A 20,509-nucleotide genomic window follows, 5' to 3' on the forward strand; every position below is an offset into this window, starting at 1 on the left:
CTTTAGCTGTCATTAGCTAATATCCCTTGATGGACCAAACCTCTCTGTCTTTGACAGACCCCAGTTTAGTTGCCACTCCCAAATCTTGCACTAGTACTTTCCATCAGCTGAGTACACAGCCCTAAATCTTTGCCATTCAACTTGTTACTTTGGAGAAGCTTGTTTCACTGTCTTTTTTGTGGCCAGGTCTGGACCCTTCTTGGTACCTGCAGCATGTTACTGTATGGGACAAGCAGACCGACAATCTGTACTTCTTCCTGGTGGAGGACTGGCTGTCTGTGGAAAATGAAAAGAATGAAGGAATGGTGGAAAAGGAGGTGCTGGCGGCATGTGAGTAGTGGCCTGAGGGAATCAGGTAGCATTGGTGCTAATAATTATGAGAAGCCATGATTAAAATCTGGATTAAAATCTTCAGCCTAAGATTGGCTGGTTTGTTCAAATAAGCATGTGAGATTCAATCTCTGGTAGCCTTCCTTTTGCCCCCTCTAGCCCATCCTTCCTGGTCCTCTTCTCTACTGTAATGCCAGAGTAACCATAGATGCGCCATTCATCCCCTCTGGACCTCAAGCACTGTGCCATTTCTTCAGAAGGCCTCTTTCAGTCTCCTGCAGCCATGAGCAGCTGCTAGGGCCCCAGGGCCACACTGGCTCCCATTGGTTTTAGCCCAGCCACTTCCCTGGCTGCAGATGCAACAGCACATCTGGAAAGCTGCCCTCCATTTAAATTCCCCATGGTGCAGCATGACACCTGACATAACATCACAGAGAGAAATGTATATGGTGGGCAAGATAAACTGTCTGAGCTGAGGGGCAACTATGGGTGGCCCACCAGGGGTACTTTGCCAGGGCTTTCTTTCAGCTCTGCTTTACAGCACCGTCTCATTAAGTATTTCCCTCCTCATTTTTTTGGTAATCTCTTTCTTTCAGGGTTCTTGTTCTTGGCCCATTTCATTCTTCTTCCTTCTGTTACCTAGTATCTTGTAGTTTTCCTACACCATGAGCTTCTCCTGCCCCTGGATTTGTGTGAGGGCTGTGCATTCATTATTCTTTATTTTATTTTGTATTTTGTTGTTGTAGCCTACCCAGTGAGTTGTACAGCTAATGGAGTGGGTTAGAAGTCAGTCAGTCAGTCAGTCAGTCAGTCAGTCAGTCAGTCAGTCAGTCAGATAAACACATACATACATACATACATACATACATACATACATACTTTTCTTACCTTTGTTTACAGGTTCTTTAGCTGACATTGTGACCTTCCAGTTTCACCCCTGTGTCTAACCAGCACTTTCAGGAGTAGGGGAAATGCAGCATTTCTTTGAGAAAGTGAAAGAAACTGCTTTTTTTCTTGTGTATTTGTGCTATTCTGCTACACCACAGTGTCTCCTAGATAGAGGTTATGTAGTAAAAAAGCAGGAAAAGAAGCATTCAGTGGAGTGCTTGGATCTCAGTACTGTGACAAAACCAAACATATAGATATAACGGATTAATAGATGATTAACAGTCTCATTGCAGAAAAGCTCCTAATCTCAACCAAGCCGACCATTGTCTCTTCCCTCACAGAATCAGGTGGGAGAGAGACATACCTACATATCTGAGCAATGTAATGTTTGAAAGTTCCAGGTTGCCAATCTATTTGAGCAAATTGGTGTAAGAAACTTCATTGACCCAAGCATTTGGGCAATTTGTAAGCTATTGTGGTGCAATTTTTATTTAAGGAAAAAAAAAGAATTAAAGGGAGGTTCCAAGTTGAAGATTTCCTTTACTTTCAGTGTAGTACGCAAGAATAATAAAAAAACTAAACCTAGTTAGCCCCTGCCACTGGTACATTGTACTATAGGGGTTCTAGGTTGCAACTGATGCCATATGTAAACATGGATGGCTATACGTGATGACTGAAATGTTTGGCAGCAGTGCTTGGACTTCATGAGGTCAAAGGTCAACAACAGCAAGCTACAGTCTTCTTTTGGGATCTGCAGTTTGCCCTGCCTCACGGAACAAAGTGGTGATTCTGCAGTCTAGGTATGTGAGGCATAGCTCAAAAACAGCAGTGCCACTGAGCTCCTCAGTACCAGGCCCAGTCTTTAAAACACCCACATATTCCTAAAGATGTAACCAGTACTGTGGTTACTGATGAGTCAATGAAATTTTGGGGGCTGATTAGAGGAAGTTAGGATAACTACGGAAGATGAAGTTGCTTCTGGTAACAAGCAAGAAGAGGGAACAGTCAGAGTGATCATTGCTCCCTTTATTATGTTCAGGTCCACAGGAACTGAGATGCTTTTCCCGAATTTTCCCTGCTCAGATGCGCCTTGGGTTTTCCGACTGGCACATCTGGCTCTCCATTTGGAGCCGCCCTCCCAGGAGTCGCTTTACACGGGTGCAGAGGGTCACCTGCTGCATGCTCATGGTCAGCCTCTTCTTAGCCACGTGCGCCATCTGGTATGGCGCCATCGGAGTCAAGGGTCAAAGGTGAGGATGTCGCTCACTGGGTCACATGGGAAAGCAAGGGGGGCGTGGAAGCAGAGGCACGCATGAACTCAGTGAAAATTTGCAGATCAGAGTTAGGCTCTGAGACTGTGATAGATACTAAAACTGCACTTTTGGAGTTCCCATCCTATGGACGCATGCATATCTGATTGCTGTCTTCCAAAAACTACACCCCTCTGCAAGTTCCCACGAAATATGGGTGCAATACATGAGGTTGAGTATTGGATCCTTTGTTCATTGACATCAGATTCCAGGCTTGCTTATCAAATGGTTTTCTCTCCTACAGAATTCCTGTTGGAAGCCAGACTTCTGTGTCAGCGGAGAGCATTGGTGTTGGAGTAACTGCAGCAGTAGTGGATTACCCACTACAACTCCTGTTCTGCTTTTTCTTTAGGAAAATACGTAGCAAGGTACATTTTTCTACCCAATGCAATTTCTGCAGAACCTCCCACAAATAACCTCCAAAAAGCAACAAGGAGAGAAAGCTAACCAGTAAGGACAGAGGGGAAGCCACAAAAACTGCACCTAAGCATGTGATAGTAGGACAGAAAGTATGTAAAAGTAAATTACATTCTATCAGGTATGGATAGAATGTGTATACATTCTGTGGCTGTGTATACCCTATCAGGTATATACAGCCATAGCAAAATTGGACAATATGTCACATCACTGAAGACAGGTCACAACTTACACTAACTAGAGCTTCTAAAAAGTAAACCCAGCATCATACTGGGCTTACTTTGGTCCTTTGTTCATTCAGGCTTCCTTTAGAGATGAAGCAAGCTGTAAATTGTCAAGCACTTGTTTGACCCATAGGCAATTCAAATGCTCAGCAGGGCAGCAATCTTTGACTTTTAAAAGGGTGATGAGACAGGCAACCTGTTGAGCATTTGATGCTCAAGACCAGGTAAGACCAGCTCTCCTGTTTCCAACAGGTTAAGGTAGAAGACCCTGCTCCACCTGCTCAGGACAGCCAGACAGTGGAGATGGAGGTGGATTGTTCTACCCTGGGCAGCTCCTCCTTCTTATCTATCCCTGGGAGAATGGCTTCTATCGGCAATGTGAGTAGAGCTGGTTGGTGGGCTGGTGTTGGCCATAAAAATGGTTTCCTTGGTGTTGGGGAATTAAACTTTGAACTTGTATGTGTTCTTGCAACCACCCAACCAAAAAAGTATTGGCTAGTGGTTTTTTTTTTCTTTTTAATTGCATTTATATCATTATATGTTATAATATTCAACATCTTTTGCATGTTCAGCATCTTTTGCAACTTTACCTGAGCCACCTAGTAAGGTAGGGATTGCATCATCATCAACACCATCATCCTCATTTTGCAACTGGGGGAACTAAGTCCAAGAAAGAGGGGGCTTCCTGAAGGCCAACCAATGAGTTCGTGGCTGAAGCAAGACTTGGGCTTCCTGACTGAAAGCTCTCGTTCTAAGCTCTCGCCTCTCTGCTCCCTCTCTTCCCCTCCCACTGTGGTCCCACATTATTTGGCTACCAAGGACATCCAGAGAGCTGTTTGCATTTTCAAGAATGCTCCTTACAGACTAGAATTCTTTGCTGTGGAGGCTGTGCCAGCCACCTCTGCCTTGAAACAATTGCATTGCAGGACAAAGGAAAGCAGCAGGTGCAGCTCACCCTGTGATAAAGCTGCAGGGTTGAAGGTCCATTGGTCCCTACCTGCGTTCCGTGTTCGGCACAGCCGCAAAAGTATTCCCAAGCCTGATCCAGGATTTCATCTAGGCACCTTGGTGCAGGCACCAGCCTTGTCTAGTGACAGAGAGACTAGCTTGCCATTGTCCCTCTACAGTCAATGGAGAGGAAATTGGTCAATAGGTTCTTTCCAGGTTTACATTTATTTATTTATTTATTTATTTATTTATTTATTTATTAAAACATTTTTATGCCGCCCCATTCGCCAAAGCCTCGGGGCGGCTTACAACAATAAGTTAAAAATTAAAATATATACATTAAAATAAAATACAACTATACAATATTAAATAAGCCACCCTGGCCAGATAAAATTCAATAATATTAACATTTAAAATGCTGCTTAAATAAAAAGGTCTTCGCCTGGCGCCGAAAAACAAATAACGACGGCGCCAGGCGGACCTCTCTGGGGAGCGCATTCCATAACTTAGGTGCCACCGCTGAGAAAGCCCTCCTCCGAGTACCCACCCTCCTAATTTCTTTCATGGAGGGCTCCTGGAGAAGGGCCTCTCCCGCCGATCTCAGGGGCCGGCTGGGCATATATGGATGTAAGCGCTCCTTCAGGTAACCATTTCTGTGGTTCTATGTGGCAGCCATGTTAGATTCCTCCCTCACATACCCCATCTTACCTTTTTCCCCCTTTACAGGAATCTCCCATAAGTACAAACGCAGCTGCCAACCAGAAGGGCATCGCAGGAACAGGAAATGACAGGTATTCCTAAAATGGAGAGAGCTGAGAAAGCCAAAGAGATAGATTTGCTTTACATTAAACAATATATTTGCTGTACAATAACTCTCTATGCCTACGCTATACAGCTCTTCTTAGGCCAACTATCTGTATGTGTTAAATCCTTTTCTGCTGACCATTCTTCACAAGGGTGGGACTATTCACAGGTAGCTGCGAGGAGAACGGCCTCTGACTGAAGCTGATTGGATGGCTGCTTCTGGGCTGTTTGCCAATGCATTTGCTCCTTAGACCTGCTTCTAATGATTCAGGACATGAGGGTACATGGTCTGCCTCCTTGGACACCGCCAGCTGCTAGTCTATTGCCTGAGGCCCTTGAGCTTTGCTGTCCCTTTCTGCATTGTTCTTTGGGAGCACATGGCAACCTCCGCCACATGTAACAAATGTGCCAGTGATCTCCATTTATCGCTTTTCTATCCTCTAATTTTTCTAAGGAGCTCAGAGCCGTGCTTCAGCAGTGGTCAGAACCAAATCTTGCTCAGGGCAGGCTCTCTGGGAATCTGCCAGGCTGAGTGGAATCCACTCAGTCCACGGTTTCTCCTGTCTGTAGCTACCAGAGTGGCCATGCGGCATCCTGGCTTTTCCAGCTCTGTCAGAACTGAAGGCTGAGCTGTGTGGATGGGATGAGCGCCCTTCATGCCAGAAGTCAGACTTCCTTCATATGTTGTTGTTGTTGTTTTCTTAAATCTGCAGGGCTCTTCAGCAATGGCTCTCGTGTGATAGCATCTTCAGCATCCCTGTCCTTCTGAACTCCGATCCTCTGATGGATCGGAGTTGGATCCTCAAGAGGAAGAAGGCTCTGGGGAAACTGGGATCGGAGTCCATGTGCAGCTCTGAAGATGACCCCCTGTCCTTTTCCTTCAGAGGATCTGAGGACAGCAGGAGGTCCAGCTGTGGCCATCGCTCTGGTAAGTGCCAGCCACATTTTTGTCCTGTTTTGCCTTTTCTGTCCTCAGTGCCTCTTGCAATTTTTTTTAAATGGGCGAGTGTTTTGCAATTTTAGCAACTGATCCAAGGGAGTGACCCCCCCTCCCAGCCCTTAGGCAGTACTCGAGGGGCAATAGGATTGTTCAGATTCCCAGGGTGGAGATTGGAGACTACCACACTGGTTGCTCACTGAGGTTGGGAAAGTGACCTCTGAGAGCAGAAAAAGGGGGCATTTTGAGGGGGAAGCTAGGATATGTTTGATCCTGAAACTGCACCAACCTCCTCCTCTCCTCCTCTAAGATGATCCAGCTAGATGGGCAAAAAGAACCAAAATGGGCAAAGCTGCAGAATGGGAAGACAGGGAGTCGTCTCCCCCCTGCCCCTCGCCCCTCTGCATCTGCTCTGGATACCCACAAGCCTCTGGGGGCTTGTGGGCATCCCAAAAGATTCTACCCTAACAGTGGGTCTGAAAAGTTTATCACAGGCCAGCCAACCTGGACTGTACTCTGTCAGAACCCCAGAATCTCAATTTGAGAAGAGGGAATAAAACTCGGGTTCGTGGGAAAGACCAAGCGTCCAGACCATCTGAGGCTTTATTGTATTTACCCCAAGGTTCCCGCGGTACACTCACAATAATGCATTACCGGACAGGCAGAGATGAACTCTGCTGCAAAGCTTCAATACCATTACAGGGCATTTATAGGTACACAGGTACAGGGCAATTGATGACAGAATGCAGAGATTACAATAAGATTCTGAGGTCATCACATACAGAACAGATAAAGAAATGTCAGTCAATCACACTGTAACAATCAGATTAAAATATTTCTAATTGCCTGTATTGACACTTTAGTTGAGTAACTTGAACCCATCTCCAGGTCTGCTCAGACATGCACATTCAAGCTACTAGAAACTATTCATGATAAGCTCAGACCCCTCTCTTGACTCTAAACATTCTGCATGATCAGGGCACATGAAGCACTCTGGGCTATCAAAAGATTATTGTAAACTGAATTCCAACAATGACTATTTACAATGTATATTTGGGCTAAAATGGCCTGTCTGCTGTAGCTTACAGCTAAAGGTGAGAGAAAGGAGTGGGGAATGAATGCCATTATAAACAGGGACAGCTTGGTTTTGAGAAGGAAGACAGGATTTGATCCCACAATGCAAAGGCACAGAAGTAATGCTTTTCAGTCAGGATTTATCCAAATTTTCCCAACAACTCCTAAACATACATGTTACTAGGAGAACATGTTTCACTGATCATGACAGGGTTAACTTTTGCATGGACACTTGATTTCATTGTCTATTTTTCATTGCTAAATAAGGAGCAATCATAATCAGTAAAGGTGTTTTTAACTGGTAACGGGCAGATATGCTTGATTGTAGTTTGATTTTGACAGCTTATTGTTTATTTTGTATGGCATTGATACAATTAGCCAGGAAGTCTACAGTGGCAATACAGAGTAGTTTGGCTGCCTAAGGTTGCTAGTGCTTCAGTTCACGCTTGTGCACTAGCCAAGGTGCACCACAGGGAGTGAGCTGGCTTTGCACACGGAGCAGCTAGAGCTGGTCTGCGGGAGTGTCAGCATCCTCTGGTCTCTCTCCGCTGCTGCTGCTGCTGCTGCTGCTGCTGCTGCTGCTGCTGCTGCTGCTGCTGCTGCTGGTTTGGCACTGCCGGTCCAACACAGGGCTGGTCCTCACACTTCCACGCAGATCGCTAGCTCCCCACCGAGGTGGGTACCCATTTATCTACTCACGGTTTTGCACACTTTCGGACTGCCGGGTAGGTAGGAGCTCTGGGGCAAGGCAACAGAAGCTCACCCCACCACACAGATTCAAACTGCCAGCTTTCTGATCAGCAAGTTCAACAGGTCAGTGGTTTAACCAGCAGTGCCACCTCACATTGTACTTTCCAAATGTACTTTCCACCTATGAGTAGCTTCTGTTTGATAAACTGCAAGTTCTAGTTACACAGTATATTAGAAAGGTTCCCATATAGGTTTTTATCAATTGCAATTATATGTACTAATAATTAAGCATTCCAGTTTAATCACTGATATGCAAACTATTAGGTAGCTAAATATTTTATAACTGGTAGAGAGCCAAACTTTGTTGGTGAATGGAGCTGCTGGTGGGATATTTTGGGGCCCATGTTCATGGACAATCCTTGAAATGGGACATGATGGGCTTTTTCCATGATGGAAGAATTATAGTTGGGTAGAAATAAAAATTGAAAAGTATTGCCATTCTGCTTCTGCTTCTACTGCCCTCTCTTCTGAATTGGACCATCTGCTTAGCACAGGCAAGGAAGTGCCGCCACAGACAGGGATAGCTCTACAAAGCCACCCCTGTGAGCTGGGCAGCTTTGTGCAATGGCTCCAACTGCATGCGTCGTCTAGCTCTGCCCCCGCTGCCTGGTGCCTTGCCTTGCTGTGCCGTCTGCTTCTGCTCACACCACTTCTGGTAAACCCAATTCCATGATTATAGCAGAGCCAGACCTTGTGGTGAAGCCTACTTTAAAGCGCTGGCTTTTCTTATTCCCCCCAGAAGGAGGTTTGCCCAACTCTGGCATTGGCAAAAGCCAAGAGAATGTCTCCAGCTGTGTCACATCTGACAGCGGCAGGTTTTCACCCCAAGCTGAAGCAGATCTCACCTATGATGGGTATGTAATGCATCTGGGTCCTGCACAGTCATCTAACTAAGGAGATGTGAAAGAAGAGATAGGCAGGTCGAACCTTGAAGAGAGCGAACGGATGAGCAGAAAGAGTACTTGTTGATTTTAAATTGACCAGGCTGTTTCCGCTATTTTATTTTATGTGTTTTATTTATTTGATGAATTTTTTGTATTTTATACAGGATTTTAATGATTGTAAGCCGCTCCGAGGCTCATGCAATGGGGCGGCATATAAGTTGTCGAAATAAATAAATAAATAAATAAATAAATAAATAAAATAATTCATCTCTCAAGTCAGTTCCAGGACAATACAGGTATTTATTTATTTATTTATTTATTTATTTATTTATTTGTTTGTTTGTTTGAACATTTTTATGCCGCCCCATTCGCTGAAGCCTCGGGGCGGCTTACAACAAATAAGTTAAATAACATTTTAAAATATATACATTAAAATAAATTACAAATATACAGTATAAAATTATCCATTCACATGTGGGTTATTATTAGATAAAATAAATTTTAGTTAATGTTGGGGAACTTAACTGTAGCCCGGTACAGAAACTAGCAGGCATCCTAAACTGCAAGGAAAATACTGGTGGTTGAGGCCCATTGGTGAGGGTGTTCAAGGAGAGGCTTGACACGCACATGGTGGGCATGTTGGGAGAGGAGCCGGCTCCCGGGGGTCAGACTAGATGGCCCGGGAGACCCCTTCCGAACTCGCCCTGTTTCTGTTTCTGCTTTGAGGCTCTTGTTAAACATGGGGATGCACTCTAACCACTTCAGCCACACTTGGAAAGCAGGTTTGTCTTTATCCTGTAGACACTGTGCCACATAGTGGGTTCCAGTCAAGCATCTTTACTTGTTAATTCACTTAGTAGCATCAGACCCAGGTCCATATACAGCAGCCTGACTCAACAGCTGCACCTCTGCATTGGCCCAAAATAAAAATCAGTCTGTGCCAGCTCAGCCTGACAGCACTGTAAGCTCTCTGTTTCTGGAGGGGCCCCTCTGCCTCATCTCTTCCTGGGTGGCTCTCATGCATTTCTTGCCACTAATCCCAGTACACTCCTTCTTCCCCTCCAAATGGCAGGATGGACTGCTCCAGCAGCGGCTGGTCTGAGGAGACTGGGCAGCGTGGAAGCAGCAGGAGTGTTCTGCAGAAGTCGGTTTCTTGTGTCTCTGCTCTTGGACTGGAACCAGTCCTTTCTGAACTGGAACCTCCTCCTACTCCAGCGTCATCGTTTTCTACCCGGATTGGTGCGTGTGCATACTGATGAGCTGTTTTGTGTTGGAGGAGCCCTATGGTTGGGATAGAGCACATGCCTATCCCAACTCAGCATGGATTCGTTTTTTTCTTACTTCTGTTGTGGGAAAGCTACACTTGTGAGAAGCCCCCTTCCCTGCATGGTGGTGGGTGGAAGAGACAAACGGGAACTTCTTTGCCTCGTCTGCTCTCTGATGTAGGTTGCACCTCTCAGGCTGGCCTGACTGCCTGCCTTTTCATTGGTAGCCATGCGTAGGTTCCTTTGTCTGCCCCTAACTCAACCCTTCTTCCAAAACTCTTCCCAGGAGCTAAGAGCTTCCAGTACAGAACTTTTGAAGCAGCAGTGTGTGCGTGCTTCTTTCCAGAGCACTTACCTTGCACCAAATACACAGGACTATCCAGGCCCCTCTTTATTTTCTGTCTGTGAAGACAATGTCACATAAAATAACATTAAAGTGAGATGCAGATAAATGGTTATAGGAATTCAAATTCTGCTTTGTGTTTTCATAGTGTAGATATAAAAGATGGCATATTTCATTGCTTCTTTAATTATTGTTTTATCCCTTTGTGCTTTTCATGATTTTATTGTTTGAAATTGATTGCATTTGATTTAGTAGCAGCACCTGAGGGGGGGGGGTGTGATGTGTGTGATGTGTGTGTGTGTGTATGAGAGAGAGAGAATGAGAGAGAGAAAGATCTGCCCCAATAGAAAATCAAATACTGAGAAAGCAGGAGCAAGGATCTGTTTTCATCTAGGTGGCAGGATGCATTGTACAGGGAAAGAAGTTATTTGGGTCAGAGTAACTTTGTCCTGCCCTGATGGATCTGAGATCACCATGGAGTGCCTACCAATGAAGAAATACACAAGGCTCTTATTCAGCTTAGATCCATTATCTGAAAGGCTGTCTCCTGCTGTGTGAGCATGCTCATAATCTAGGATCATGAAAGGCCATCAGGGCTAGTAGCCATTACTAGCCTTCTCATCCATGAATTTTTCTTGTCCCCTTTTGGAAAGCCCTTTAAATTGGTGGCCATCACTACATCTTGTGGCAGTGAACTTTGCAGTTTCACTATGTACTATGGTGAAGAAGTTTTTCCTTTTATCTGTCTTGAGTCTCCACCCATCAGCTTCATGGAATAGCTGCAGGTTCAATTGTTATGGGAAAGGGAGAAAAATGTCTCCCTCTCCATTTTCTTCACACTCTGCGTAATTCTGAACAATTATCATGTCTGATGGGATCATTATCAATATCAAGGGTTTGCCCAGGATAGTGTCCTAATATTTGGTCGTCTCCATTCCAGGGGTTGCCAGAAGGCCTCAGGAGTGGCTCCTCCCTGCTGGGATGCTGCCCGCAACCTACGTGACCATCTTCTTACTGCTAGCTTGCTGTTTCTCCATCAGCATCCTGTATGGTTCCACATTCCTTGACCACGTGGCTTTGATGTGGCTGATCTCCTCCGCCTTTGCTTTCATCACTTCTTTCTTCTTCCTGGAGCCGCTGAAGGTGATGGCACAACACATTCCTCTGTCCTTTTGCAATTTTCTCCGTTGTCACATATGCCTGCCATATGTTCTGAAATACAATGGGGGCAGATGGTTCACAAACAACCTTCTAACCAGCAGCCTGGAAATGATAAGTTTTTCGAAAACTTTGAGGGCCAAGCCAGACATGATATGGGAAGCTTTCAATTGGCTCTCCCAGTATACATTTGAATGGGATGATCTGTGGGTGCTGTCAAAATGACCAAAGAGTGGCACTGCATGAGTAAGGTCCTTGCCAAAATCCCTCCCATGGAGGGATGGGCAAGGATGAGTTTGCCACGGAGTCCTAAGCCCGAATAGAAATTCAGTATAATCCTGACGAAAAGAGTGATGGAGGGGTGCTGCAAATTGGATCAAGGAGCCCTTCGTCAAGATGTGGAAGGGCTGCAGCTCAGTAGTCGTGCATATGCTTTCAATGCGAACTGTTCAGGGATGTTTCAGAATGACTTCTGCCTGCCATGCGGGAGGACTGCTGCTAGTCAGTGTGGGAAATACTGAGCTGGCTGAACTGATACCGTGTTTCCCCAAAAATAAGACCAGGTCTTATGTTAATTTTTGCTCCAGAAGACACACTGGGGCTTATTTTCAAGTGATGTCTTATTTTTTCCTTACGAAAGCCGTAAGATGCTTGCCCCAAGAGTCCTCCACGATCCCTTTCTTGTACTCAGCAGAATAGCTCTTTTTGCACCCGTCTTGCATCCATGCATTAAGTAAGTCTGTTACAACACACAACGTATTGACATCATTCGTGCGTTGTGTCTGCACTCTGATCGGTCCTTCGGCAGTAAGTCTCACATTCCTCCATTTACAGAGGCATTACCTCTCATCCAAAGGTGCCTGCTTCAGTATTTACAAGGACTTAATTATAATGTTAATTGTCATTTATTTTAAGCATTAATGTCAATGATATTATTTATTTATATTTAATTATAAATTAACATTATTATTTTATAGTTCAACACGTCTTCCGTGTGTTGCAACAGACGTGCTACTGTGTTTCCCCATCCGTCTGGATGAAGATCTTAACTGGGGCTTAATTTTGGGGTAGGGCTTATATTGTGAGCATCCTGAGAAATCATGCTAGGGCTGATTTTCTGGTTAGGTCTTATTTTCGGGGAACCAGGGCAGCAGCTGCCCATGTGCCTGCTCTCTCAGGTGGGGATTGGAGCCCTGCATGCTGCTCTCATCAGCAAGCCAGTGGAGAGCGAGGCTGAGGGACTGGTGGAGAAGCCCCTGGTGAAGCAAATGCCTGAGCGAGTTGGGAAGGTGCGGGTGCCCTGTGGATATGGGCTGCTGCAGGCCAAGGAGGAGGCCAAGAAAGTTCGCGCTCTCAAGAACTTGATGTGGGTAAGTTCTTGTATTCCTCTTGCAAAATGTTGCCACCCTCTGCATCCAGCTGTGGTCATAGCAATGGCTGAAATGGGCAATCTCTGCCCGAGTGTTGAACGGACATGAGTGGATCAGAAGAATGACTAGAGAGGAGATGGCAGGGCTAGTCCAGGTAAGAGATCCACGGCTGTGATCCAGAGCTGTGACAGTAGATGTTAAATTGGATTTGGGAAGATTGTAAAGTATAGGTATGAACCGCTGAAATTTGCATACTATATTGTAGCAACCGAGTCTCATCACTTGCAAGGGACAGAGGGATTGAAAGAAACTTGAGATGGTCTTCCGAACTCACCTCAGCAAGGTGTGTGGAGCAAACAAATCCATTCTTGGACTGCAGGAAGCAAGCTGCCCCTCCCCTCCTAACTGGAGGGTCGGCAGTACTTAGGACCCCTACTCACACCGCACCGCTGCTGGGGTGCAGCTGCTGCTCAAGAGGCACTGCTGCTCGGCGCGCCTGTTTTTCAGCCGTAACACTGGCAAGCAGCACCCAGGCAGGTCATCCTGCTGATTCCAGAGGACTCTTTCCAGACAGGGGACCTCTGCCACTCCTGGTCAGAAGGCCTTGTGTGGCAGTTCCCTCTGTTGTTTGGATGTTATGTTGTAAGGGAGAAGGAGAAAAAGAGTGGGAGAAGTGGCAGGAAATGAGGGAGGGGTGTGCATGCAAGACAGGCACATCAGGACTGCTCATACCATTCCGTGAAGGCGTCCAGGTGGTGGCCCTGAAACAACCGTGCCTTGAAGCACCAGTGGTTGCTTTCTGCAGTGCCGGCAGGGAGCTCGATGGAGGTTCTGTTGTTCAGTCTGGGAGACTTCATGTCGGTGTTGCAGCTGCAAGATGGCAAAGCCTGAGTTAGGCAGATGCTGTAGGATAAGACTCTGATTTAAATTTAAGTAATGGGTTAGATTACAGCAATCTTCAACCTTTTCAGGCCCTGGCCTCCACTGTATGTATTTATTATGTTTCTATTCCATCTTTTTTCCTGCAAGGAACCCAAGGTGGCTGATACAATCCTCTTCTGTCTCCTGTCACTTTTGTCCCTGCAACCGCCCTGTGAAATAGGTTAGGCTGAGAGTCAGTGACTGGCCTGAACCCACACAGTGAATTTCATAGCCAGATGGGGATTTCATGGCCAAGGGTAGAAAACTGAGATGTGAGTCCCTCAAACATGTACTGTATGTGGTGAAGGAGACTCCCTTTTCAACTTTTTACCCTGCACTTGCATGGTGGCAGTACTCCTATTACAACCCATCTGAGGTTGGATGACAGCCATAATAGTGGCTTGGATCCACTAACTAAAGACAAATGAAGTAGAAGATTGTATTTTCTTTGCCCACTAGATGTCAGACTAGATTTAGAGGTTCACTTTATTAATACAGAGAGACTGATAATCCTTTGTTCCAGAGAGATGAAGGTAGTAACTAAGTGTACGCAGGGACATCTGTGACTCTGTTACCTTTTCTCAGAGAGGCCTAGAGATTCTTATAGGTCAATGGCAATGTATAGCAATGTAAAGCAATAGGAAAATACTTAAACTCTGCACAGTTAATTCAAATAATGCGCACAGATTAGAAATTGCGGGGATGTTCCCCTCTCTGCCACCAGTTTTTGATCTCTCTTTTTCCACATTCAGACTTTCTCAGCTGCAGTATGACAGTCCATGATGGTGCTACATCATTTTAGTTACATTGCTATATTCCTTTCCTCTCGATTCCTTCTCCCCAGAACTGCATCACGTACATGCTCTTCCTTCTGGTGGTGCTGACCATCAATTATCAGAGATGCTTCCATGACAGCAATGTCCATCTCTTGCATGCTGCCGTCAAACAGGCCATCTCGGTGACAAATGATAATGGTCTGAACTTCGCTTCTGTGTGCAGGTGAGCCCTCCAGTGGGAGGGAACGTGGACAGCAAGTTTGCCACCACTAGAGGCACTTTAGTACGTTTCAGGAAGATAGCATGCCGCCAAACATGCAGATAGACCCAAGGTGAGAGGGTTAGCGTGGAGGGCCAGTGTTGTGAGGGGATGAGGTTGTTGGACTGGGACTTGGGAGATCCAGGTTCAAGTCACTGCGTGGCATTGAATCTCGCTGGGTGACTTTGTGCCAGTCAATAACTTTCAGCCTAACCTACTTCACAGGGCTATTGTGAGGATAAGATGGAGAGGGGGAGAAACATGCAAGCCACCCATTCCATTGCAAGAGGGAACAAGGCAGTTAGAAATGTAATGCTGCCACCACTGCTACTGAGGACAAGTAAGCTGTCCCCAACAGAAATACAGGCAAACTCGGCCCAGTTGATGTCTGTCTTACCAGACTTTTGCGTCATTTCTCAGGGCCAGATGTGGCACAAATAGCACATTCATACCACAACCATTTTTGTCCTAAACTGCTTGAAGACATTTTAACTAAGGGGCTTGCTTTGTTAAAAAAAAGTTTAAATTTTAAAGGTTGCAGCTACCCCTGTGCCCAAGTGAAACTAATAAAAAACAAAATCAAGTAATGCGGCCATTATTTCCTAGCTGTCATAAAACAATGGCAGTGGCCACTGTACTTTAAGGACTTTTAAAATTGGTTTATAAAATACCATGAAACTTCAGAAAAGTTATTCAAATTACTATTGCCAACATCTCCATTGTTTGTAATAATTTTTTTTAAAAATGGAGCGTGTCTAAAACAGGCAGATCTCAGGAGACCTGGGAATGCCAAGATAATTTGTTTTTAATTGGGATATGAGTTTTTATAAATGGCTCCACAGCCATCACTTTGATTTATTGTGTTCAAGAGAAGAATTTGGAGCTGGGGGGACAAATTAAATGGTACCTCTTGGCAGATAAACTAGTCCTAGTAAAAAAAAAATAGAATGCATAATCTTGCCATTGTTTTTTATGTGGCAATAAGGAGACACAATGAATTAAAGCTGAACTCACATAATGACAGCATTCATTAATAATGCAAATATTTGAATCACTTTTGGTAGATTATTACTCAACCACAGGTCCTTAGCAGATAATAAATGAGCTGACAGTGGTTTTAACACCAGGTAATATTTCAAAGGTTGTTACTGACGAAAGTAGTCCAAAATATCCAGTCCATTATTTGTATCAAATTCAGCATGGGTTTGAATTTTAGTCTCCGTATGTATGTCTCAAAAGTGCTGCTCCTGTTTTTTCAGGACTGAAATACCAGAAAGTTTCAATTTGAAGTATTTGGCCAGCCCCCTTGACCTGTGACCCCCTCCTGCTGCCTGACCCCTCTGCCTGGGAGCCCTGGGCCAGTTGGGATGTCCTTGTACCCATCCATTGCCTTCCGTGGATGCTTCCTTCCATCTCCCAGAGCCAAATTAGACATGGCTCAGCGCTGTTGTTGCAACTTAAGGGAAGCCTCCACTAGACCAACATCAACCCCGGCACCAACTGTTTTCACTGAATTAATGTCACATCAATTTGGCCTTCATGCCATTGGGCAATTGTCCACAGAGGTTCTGCTGTCATAAGGGCATTCACAAATTCACCAAATAAGACTGGTCCTTCCCCCAGTCTTACTCATATGTAGGACTTCAAATGCCAGAAAACTCTGTCTCTCCGATGGTAAATACCACGGGGAAAGTCCACAGTTGTTCCCTGGTTGTTGTTCTGCATCCTGCACTGGGCAGTTCCTTGATGATCACAAATACAGCTACAGAGTTGAACTGATTCCTCGTTAGCAGATGGTTGAAGTCCTTATGGCAAAATGTCTTGACTACAACCATCCCACCCCCCACTTCCTCTGGGGAGTTAATTTGTAATGAAACCATTTGTTTGGTTGAATCTACTTTTCTGGATGGATTTCACCATCACAGAATCAAGGGATAAAACAAACTGATTATATTTTATGCTTTGCTTTAATTGTCTTTGATGATGCAGCTTCTTCTTTTGTAGCCACTCTGACACACTGGAATGGATAGACACGGTGCTAGTGAACTACCTTTACAACAACCCTACCCTGACACTAGTAGGAGTGCCTCGACTCCAGCACCAAAGCTCCACTGCAGGCCTGCTCATGGATCCAGGTGCAAGTTCTGCCAGAATCACTTTTTCTCTTGACTAGTAAACTGGGAAAATTCAGGAAAATGGGCAGTAGCGGACTGTGTTTGGGGGAGGTAGCAGGGAGGAAAAGGGCCCAAGAAAGGAGAAATTGTTGTTTCATGTCAGGCAGTACTGAAACTTCGGAAGAGCTGGCCTGGTCGATTTTGGTATTACAGAAGAATTTTGGCAAACAATTGAGAAGTTTGGGGAAAGGAGCTGGAGTTGAGGAAAGTAGGAAATGACTCTGGATCTCAGACAACCTAAGGTGCAATGCACATTAAGCTTAATGAACTGAATTAATGAGAGGCATTGCTCTGAGACGGTCGTGATGGTATTACAAAGCGTGTGCCAGGAGTCTGAAGGGAGAAGAGGGAGAATAGGTGTAGTACCATGGGAAGTCGCAGAGTGTGTGAGTACTTCGTGTACAACATATAACCTAGCAAGCAGTATTTATTCACATATTCATTTAAAAGCCATACGTGATCCTTTTTCTGTACTTCCCAGGGCTTTCCCGGCCTGAATTTGCATTTCAGATGTGCCATTTCGGTACTGCCAACAGCACCTGTCCGCTTTGTCACTTGTCTGACTTTGGATCAGAGGCCTCCCAGAGTAGTCAAACTGACAGAGACACATGCTCTGAATCAGCGCAGCACGATTCCTTTAGGTAAGGGTGCATGTCGTGGGGATCTTTACCTCTGAACTGTCTTCTTGGCAGCTTTTGTCTCTTTGACGGGCCTGTTCTTCGTCACAACACTCTCTGAATGTGGCAGTTTTGAGACAATAGTTGTTTTTTAATTAAAATATTTGCAACTATGACAAGGTAGAACAAATGAAAAAGTGAGAAGACTACAAACAATAAGACCAACAGCAGAACCATGTGAAAGCTAGAATAAAAGCATATGCAATTGTAACACCATTGGTTTAAAAGAAGCAAAACAAAATTTTGCCACTTCTGTTTCAAATGCATGTTTTAATGTAAGCAGAGCACATGTGACTAAGCATTCAGATGGCGCTGCCTGTCAAGGGAATGTTCAAAAGAAGCAAGAGCGCTTTTGCAAGCTGGAGTGCTTTCTTCACTCACCCAGCTAACCGTGGGTGGAGTTTATAGTTCCAGGGCTGGAGTAAAAGCAGGCAACCCAGTCCAGATGCTGCCAGCCCCTTGCACTCAGAGGCCCACAAGCATCCTATGAAGGGTGGACGGAGCACAGCGATACCTCCAGCCCTGCAAAGTGCAGCCCACTGTCTAAGCGTGGTTCTTCAGGGCGGGAGGGAAGGAGCTGCAGCCAGGAGCCCTTATATCATGGCTGCACCTGTCTCATTCTCTCCCCACAGAATGCTCACGAAACCCCTTCTCCGAGGGCACATTTGTGACATTACTGAAGCAGCCCATGCTGTGAGGTGAGAGAAAAAAGCACTCCAACTGTGGAGTCCCATCTTTGACCCTGAAGAAAGTTTCTGAGGTTGGAGCTGGCACTCTGAAAAATCCTGTGGCCATCTAAATGCCTAGCTTCTGTAGTATCCAATTTACATGGAACAACTATCTTCATTGAATCAACTTCAGTTTTAATTCCACAGAAATAATATGTATGGAAGCTAAGGCAATTTCCCACTGATTAGACTGTATAGAGCATTCCAATTCCTTATTCCATTCCTCCCTGACATATGGAATATCCACATTATTCCATTCCAAAATAAGCTTATAAATGACTAGACAATTCATGTTGATGTCTGGACATGTTCCATGTGCTGAGGCAGTAGTGTGAATGCCACTTCAGTATGTGACACAGTGGTACCTCGGTTCACGAACTTAATTCGTTCCACAATTCTGGTCGTGAACCGAATCAAATTTCCCCATAAGGTTCAATGTAAATAAGGTTACATTGAACCTTATGTAATTTTTTTACCACAAAAATATGAAACAAAGTACAGTACAGTATGAAGAGAGAGAACACTAAGCTTGCTTAAGGCGACTTCTGGCATGGAGGACAAGGAGGTGGGTGGGGAGGAGGCTATTGCTTGGAGGGAGAGTCTGCGACCGTGATCTCAACTAGAGGAAGTCGCAACGACGTGTCAGAGCGGGGAAGATGGCCGCGTTCGTGTTCCTGTAAACACAAACGCAGCCATCTTCCCCACACGAACACGCTCTGACACATGGTTGCAGTGCAGGGAAGATGGCTGCGAGCATGTTCGTGTGGGGAAGATGGCCACAATCGTGTTCGTCACCTGATGCGGAGTTCACGAACGGAAGCAAAATTTTGCTGAACTTTCTGTTCACGAACAAGTCCACTTGTAGCCTGTGCTTGTGACCACTCACAGAGCTGGGGTTGCTGAGGCCCACTAAAAGCTCACCTAAGCTGAGTTTGTCATGGGCCACTTGCTTTCATGGGACTGGCTCAGTGGAGGACGGGGCCGTGGTACACTGGCCTGGATGGCTCCCAAGGCATGACTGGTGGTCTTTATTTTCACGGGCCCTCCATGGGATTTTGTTGACAGGCTTGGGATCTGGGGTCGTGCAGGATTTTACCACATGAATGCTGGCTGTGCAAAGGAGCTTGGGAACAACTCTGCAGAGGCCCGGAGGATGCTGCATGACCTGCGAGCAAGCAACTGGATCCACAAAAGGCAAAGTGCCGGAGCCCTTTATCTGTATTTGGAACTCAGCCTTTAAGCGGAGGCAGAAATCAATGCATGTGCAATTTTTCTTGAGGAAGAGAAGGAATGGCTTTCCTTGGAAAGCTTCTGCTTTCTTTACTCAGTTTGCTAAACAGTATGTGTCACTGGTATCTTGTACTTTGCTACTCTGGCCATCTGTCTGCTAAACCTATAGTAAGCATTGTTGTTGTTGTTAGTCGCGAAGTCATGTCCAACCCATCGCAACCCCATGGACAACATTCCTCCAGGCATAACTTTAAACCTTCAGGAGACATGTGTTCTTAAGAATGAACAGTTTTCTGTGATCTCAGTTCATAAGGCAGTTTATTGTGGGCATTGAAGGCACCACATAATGAAGAGAAAACCGTTCTAAGGAAAGAAAGGTAATTTTCCCACAAGCAATCTACATACTCACTATGGGTTGCTGTCCAGGTTGCACAGCCTAACTGGTCCTGCACCAGAACTTATGGACTCATGCAGCCTGCTCTTTAAGCCTTGGGACCTATTAGGCATTATTTCTGTTGCTGTAACAGGAGCCTCATGGAAATGCATTTTAAATAATCAGAATTCTCTTAGCTACAATTTTATGAGAGCACTAAGAATTGGGAGTTAGTCTGGGGAGGCTGGTGATTCCTAGAGCAGTAGAGCTGCTGATCTGTTGTAGGACTTAGCCACCTGCACAATAGGTTCATCACCATGGAAGGCTCCTACAAAGTTCAGCCTAAAAGCTGCAATAGATAAGAAGCCCCACTGCCACAGGAGTCCTTCCTAGGCATAGTTATCCCCTTCTCAGAACTCCAATACTTCCCAGGGTGTCTCAGCTGGGAGCCAGGGCACTTGCACTTGCTCTGAAGCTGGGTCTCATGTGTTGTGCAGGCATGTCCTATGTGTGGAGCTGTGTGAGATGTTGTAGGACAGCCTTTCCCAACCATGTGCCCTCTCCATCTTTTGACTACAATTCTCATCAGCCTCAGCCAACATGGCCAGTGGCCAGGAATGCTGGAAGTCACAGTCCAAAAGTCTGCTGGGGAAAGCTGCTGTTGGACAT

The 20,509-nt window shown here is 45.4% G+C and overlaps 2 protein-coding genes and 1 long non-coding RNA gene across 3 annotated transcripts in view; all 3 read left to right on the forward strand.

Moving 5' to 3' along the window:
- The window catches only part of LOC123035640 (polycystin-1-like), a gene marked incomplete at its 3' end in the record, with an annotated part of 33,651 nt that extends 30,167 nt beyond the window's left edge, over nt 1–3,484 (forward strand). The window contains exons 20-24 of the mRNA XM_044454053.1: nt 187–330; nt 803–819; nt 2,266–2,468; nt 2,773–2,896; nt 3,422–3,484. Of these exons, the coding sequence (XP_044309988.1) occupies nt 187–330; nt 803–819; nt 2,266–2,468; nt 2,773–2,896; nt 3,422–3,484 (551 nt within the window). The remainder of the gene's footprint in view (nt 1–186; nt 331–802; nt 820–2,265; nt 2,469–2,772; nt 2,897–3,421) is intronic.
- A 6-nt stretch (nt 3,485–3,490) lies between these two features.
- LOC123035581 lies at nt 3,491–5,733 on the forward strand. Its single transcript, XR_006416989.1, has 3 exons — nt 3,491–3,547; nt 4,844–4,908; nt 5,635–5,733. It is a non-coding gene; the product is annotated as an uncharacterized LOC123035581 (long non-coding RNA).
- A 31-nt stretch (nt 5,734–5,764) lies between these two features.
- Nucleotides 5,765–19,519, forward strand: LOC123035641 (polycystin-1-like). The gene is made up of 9 exons (XM_044454054.1): nt 5,765–5,849; nt 8,422–8,536; nt 9,639–9,805; nt 11,115–11,317; nt 12,511–12,702; nt 14,468–14,622; nt 16,663–16,793; nt 17,314–17,473; nt 19,303–19,519. The coding sequence occupies exons 1-9, from the start codon at nt 5,765–5,767 to the stop codon at nt 19,475–19,477; spliced, it is 1,383 nt and encodes a 460-aa protein (XP_044309989.1). The 3' UTR covers nt 19,478–19,519.
- Nucleotides 19,520–20,509: the final 990 nt, after the last annotated feature.

The sequence above is a fragment of the Varanus komodoensis genome, unplaced genomic scaffold, assembly GCF_004798865.1.
Source record: "Varanus komodoensis strain SLA01 unplaced genomic scaffold, ASM479886v1 scaffold7_1, whole genome shotgun sequence".
NCBI lineage: Eukaryota > Metazoa > Chordata > Lepidosauria > Squamata > Varanidae > Varanus > Varanus komodoensis.

What these genes read in the sequence shown, in the direction of transcription:
- LOC123035641 (XM_044454054.1), top strand. Translation starts at nt 5,765, where the DNA reads ATGTGCAGCTCTGAAGATGACCCCCTGTCCTTTTCCTTCAGAGGATCT. An exon ending in GCAGATCTCACCTATGATGG is followed by an intron (nt 8,537 to 9,638) that starts GTATGTAATGCA and finishes TCCAAATGGCAG; the next exon opens with GATGGACTGCTCCAGCAGCG. An exon ending in AACTTCGCTTCTGTGTGCAG is followed by an intron (nt 14,623 to 16,662) that starts GTGAGCCCTCCA and finishes CTTCTTTTGTAG; the next exon opens with CCACTCTGACACACTGGAAT.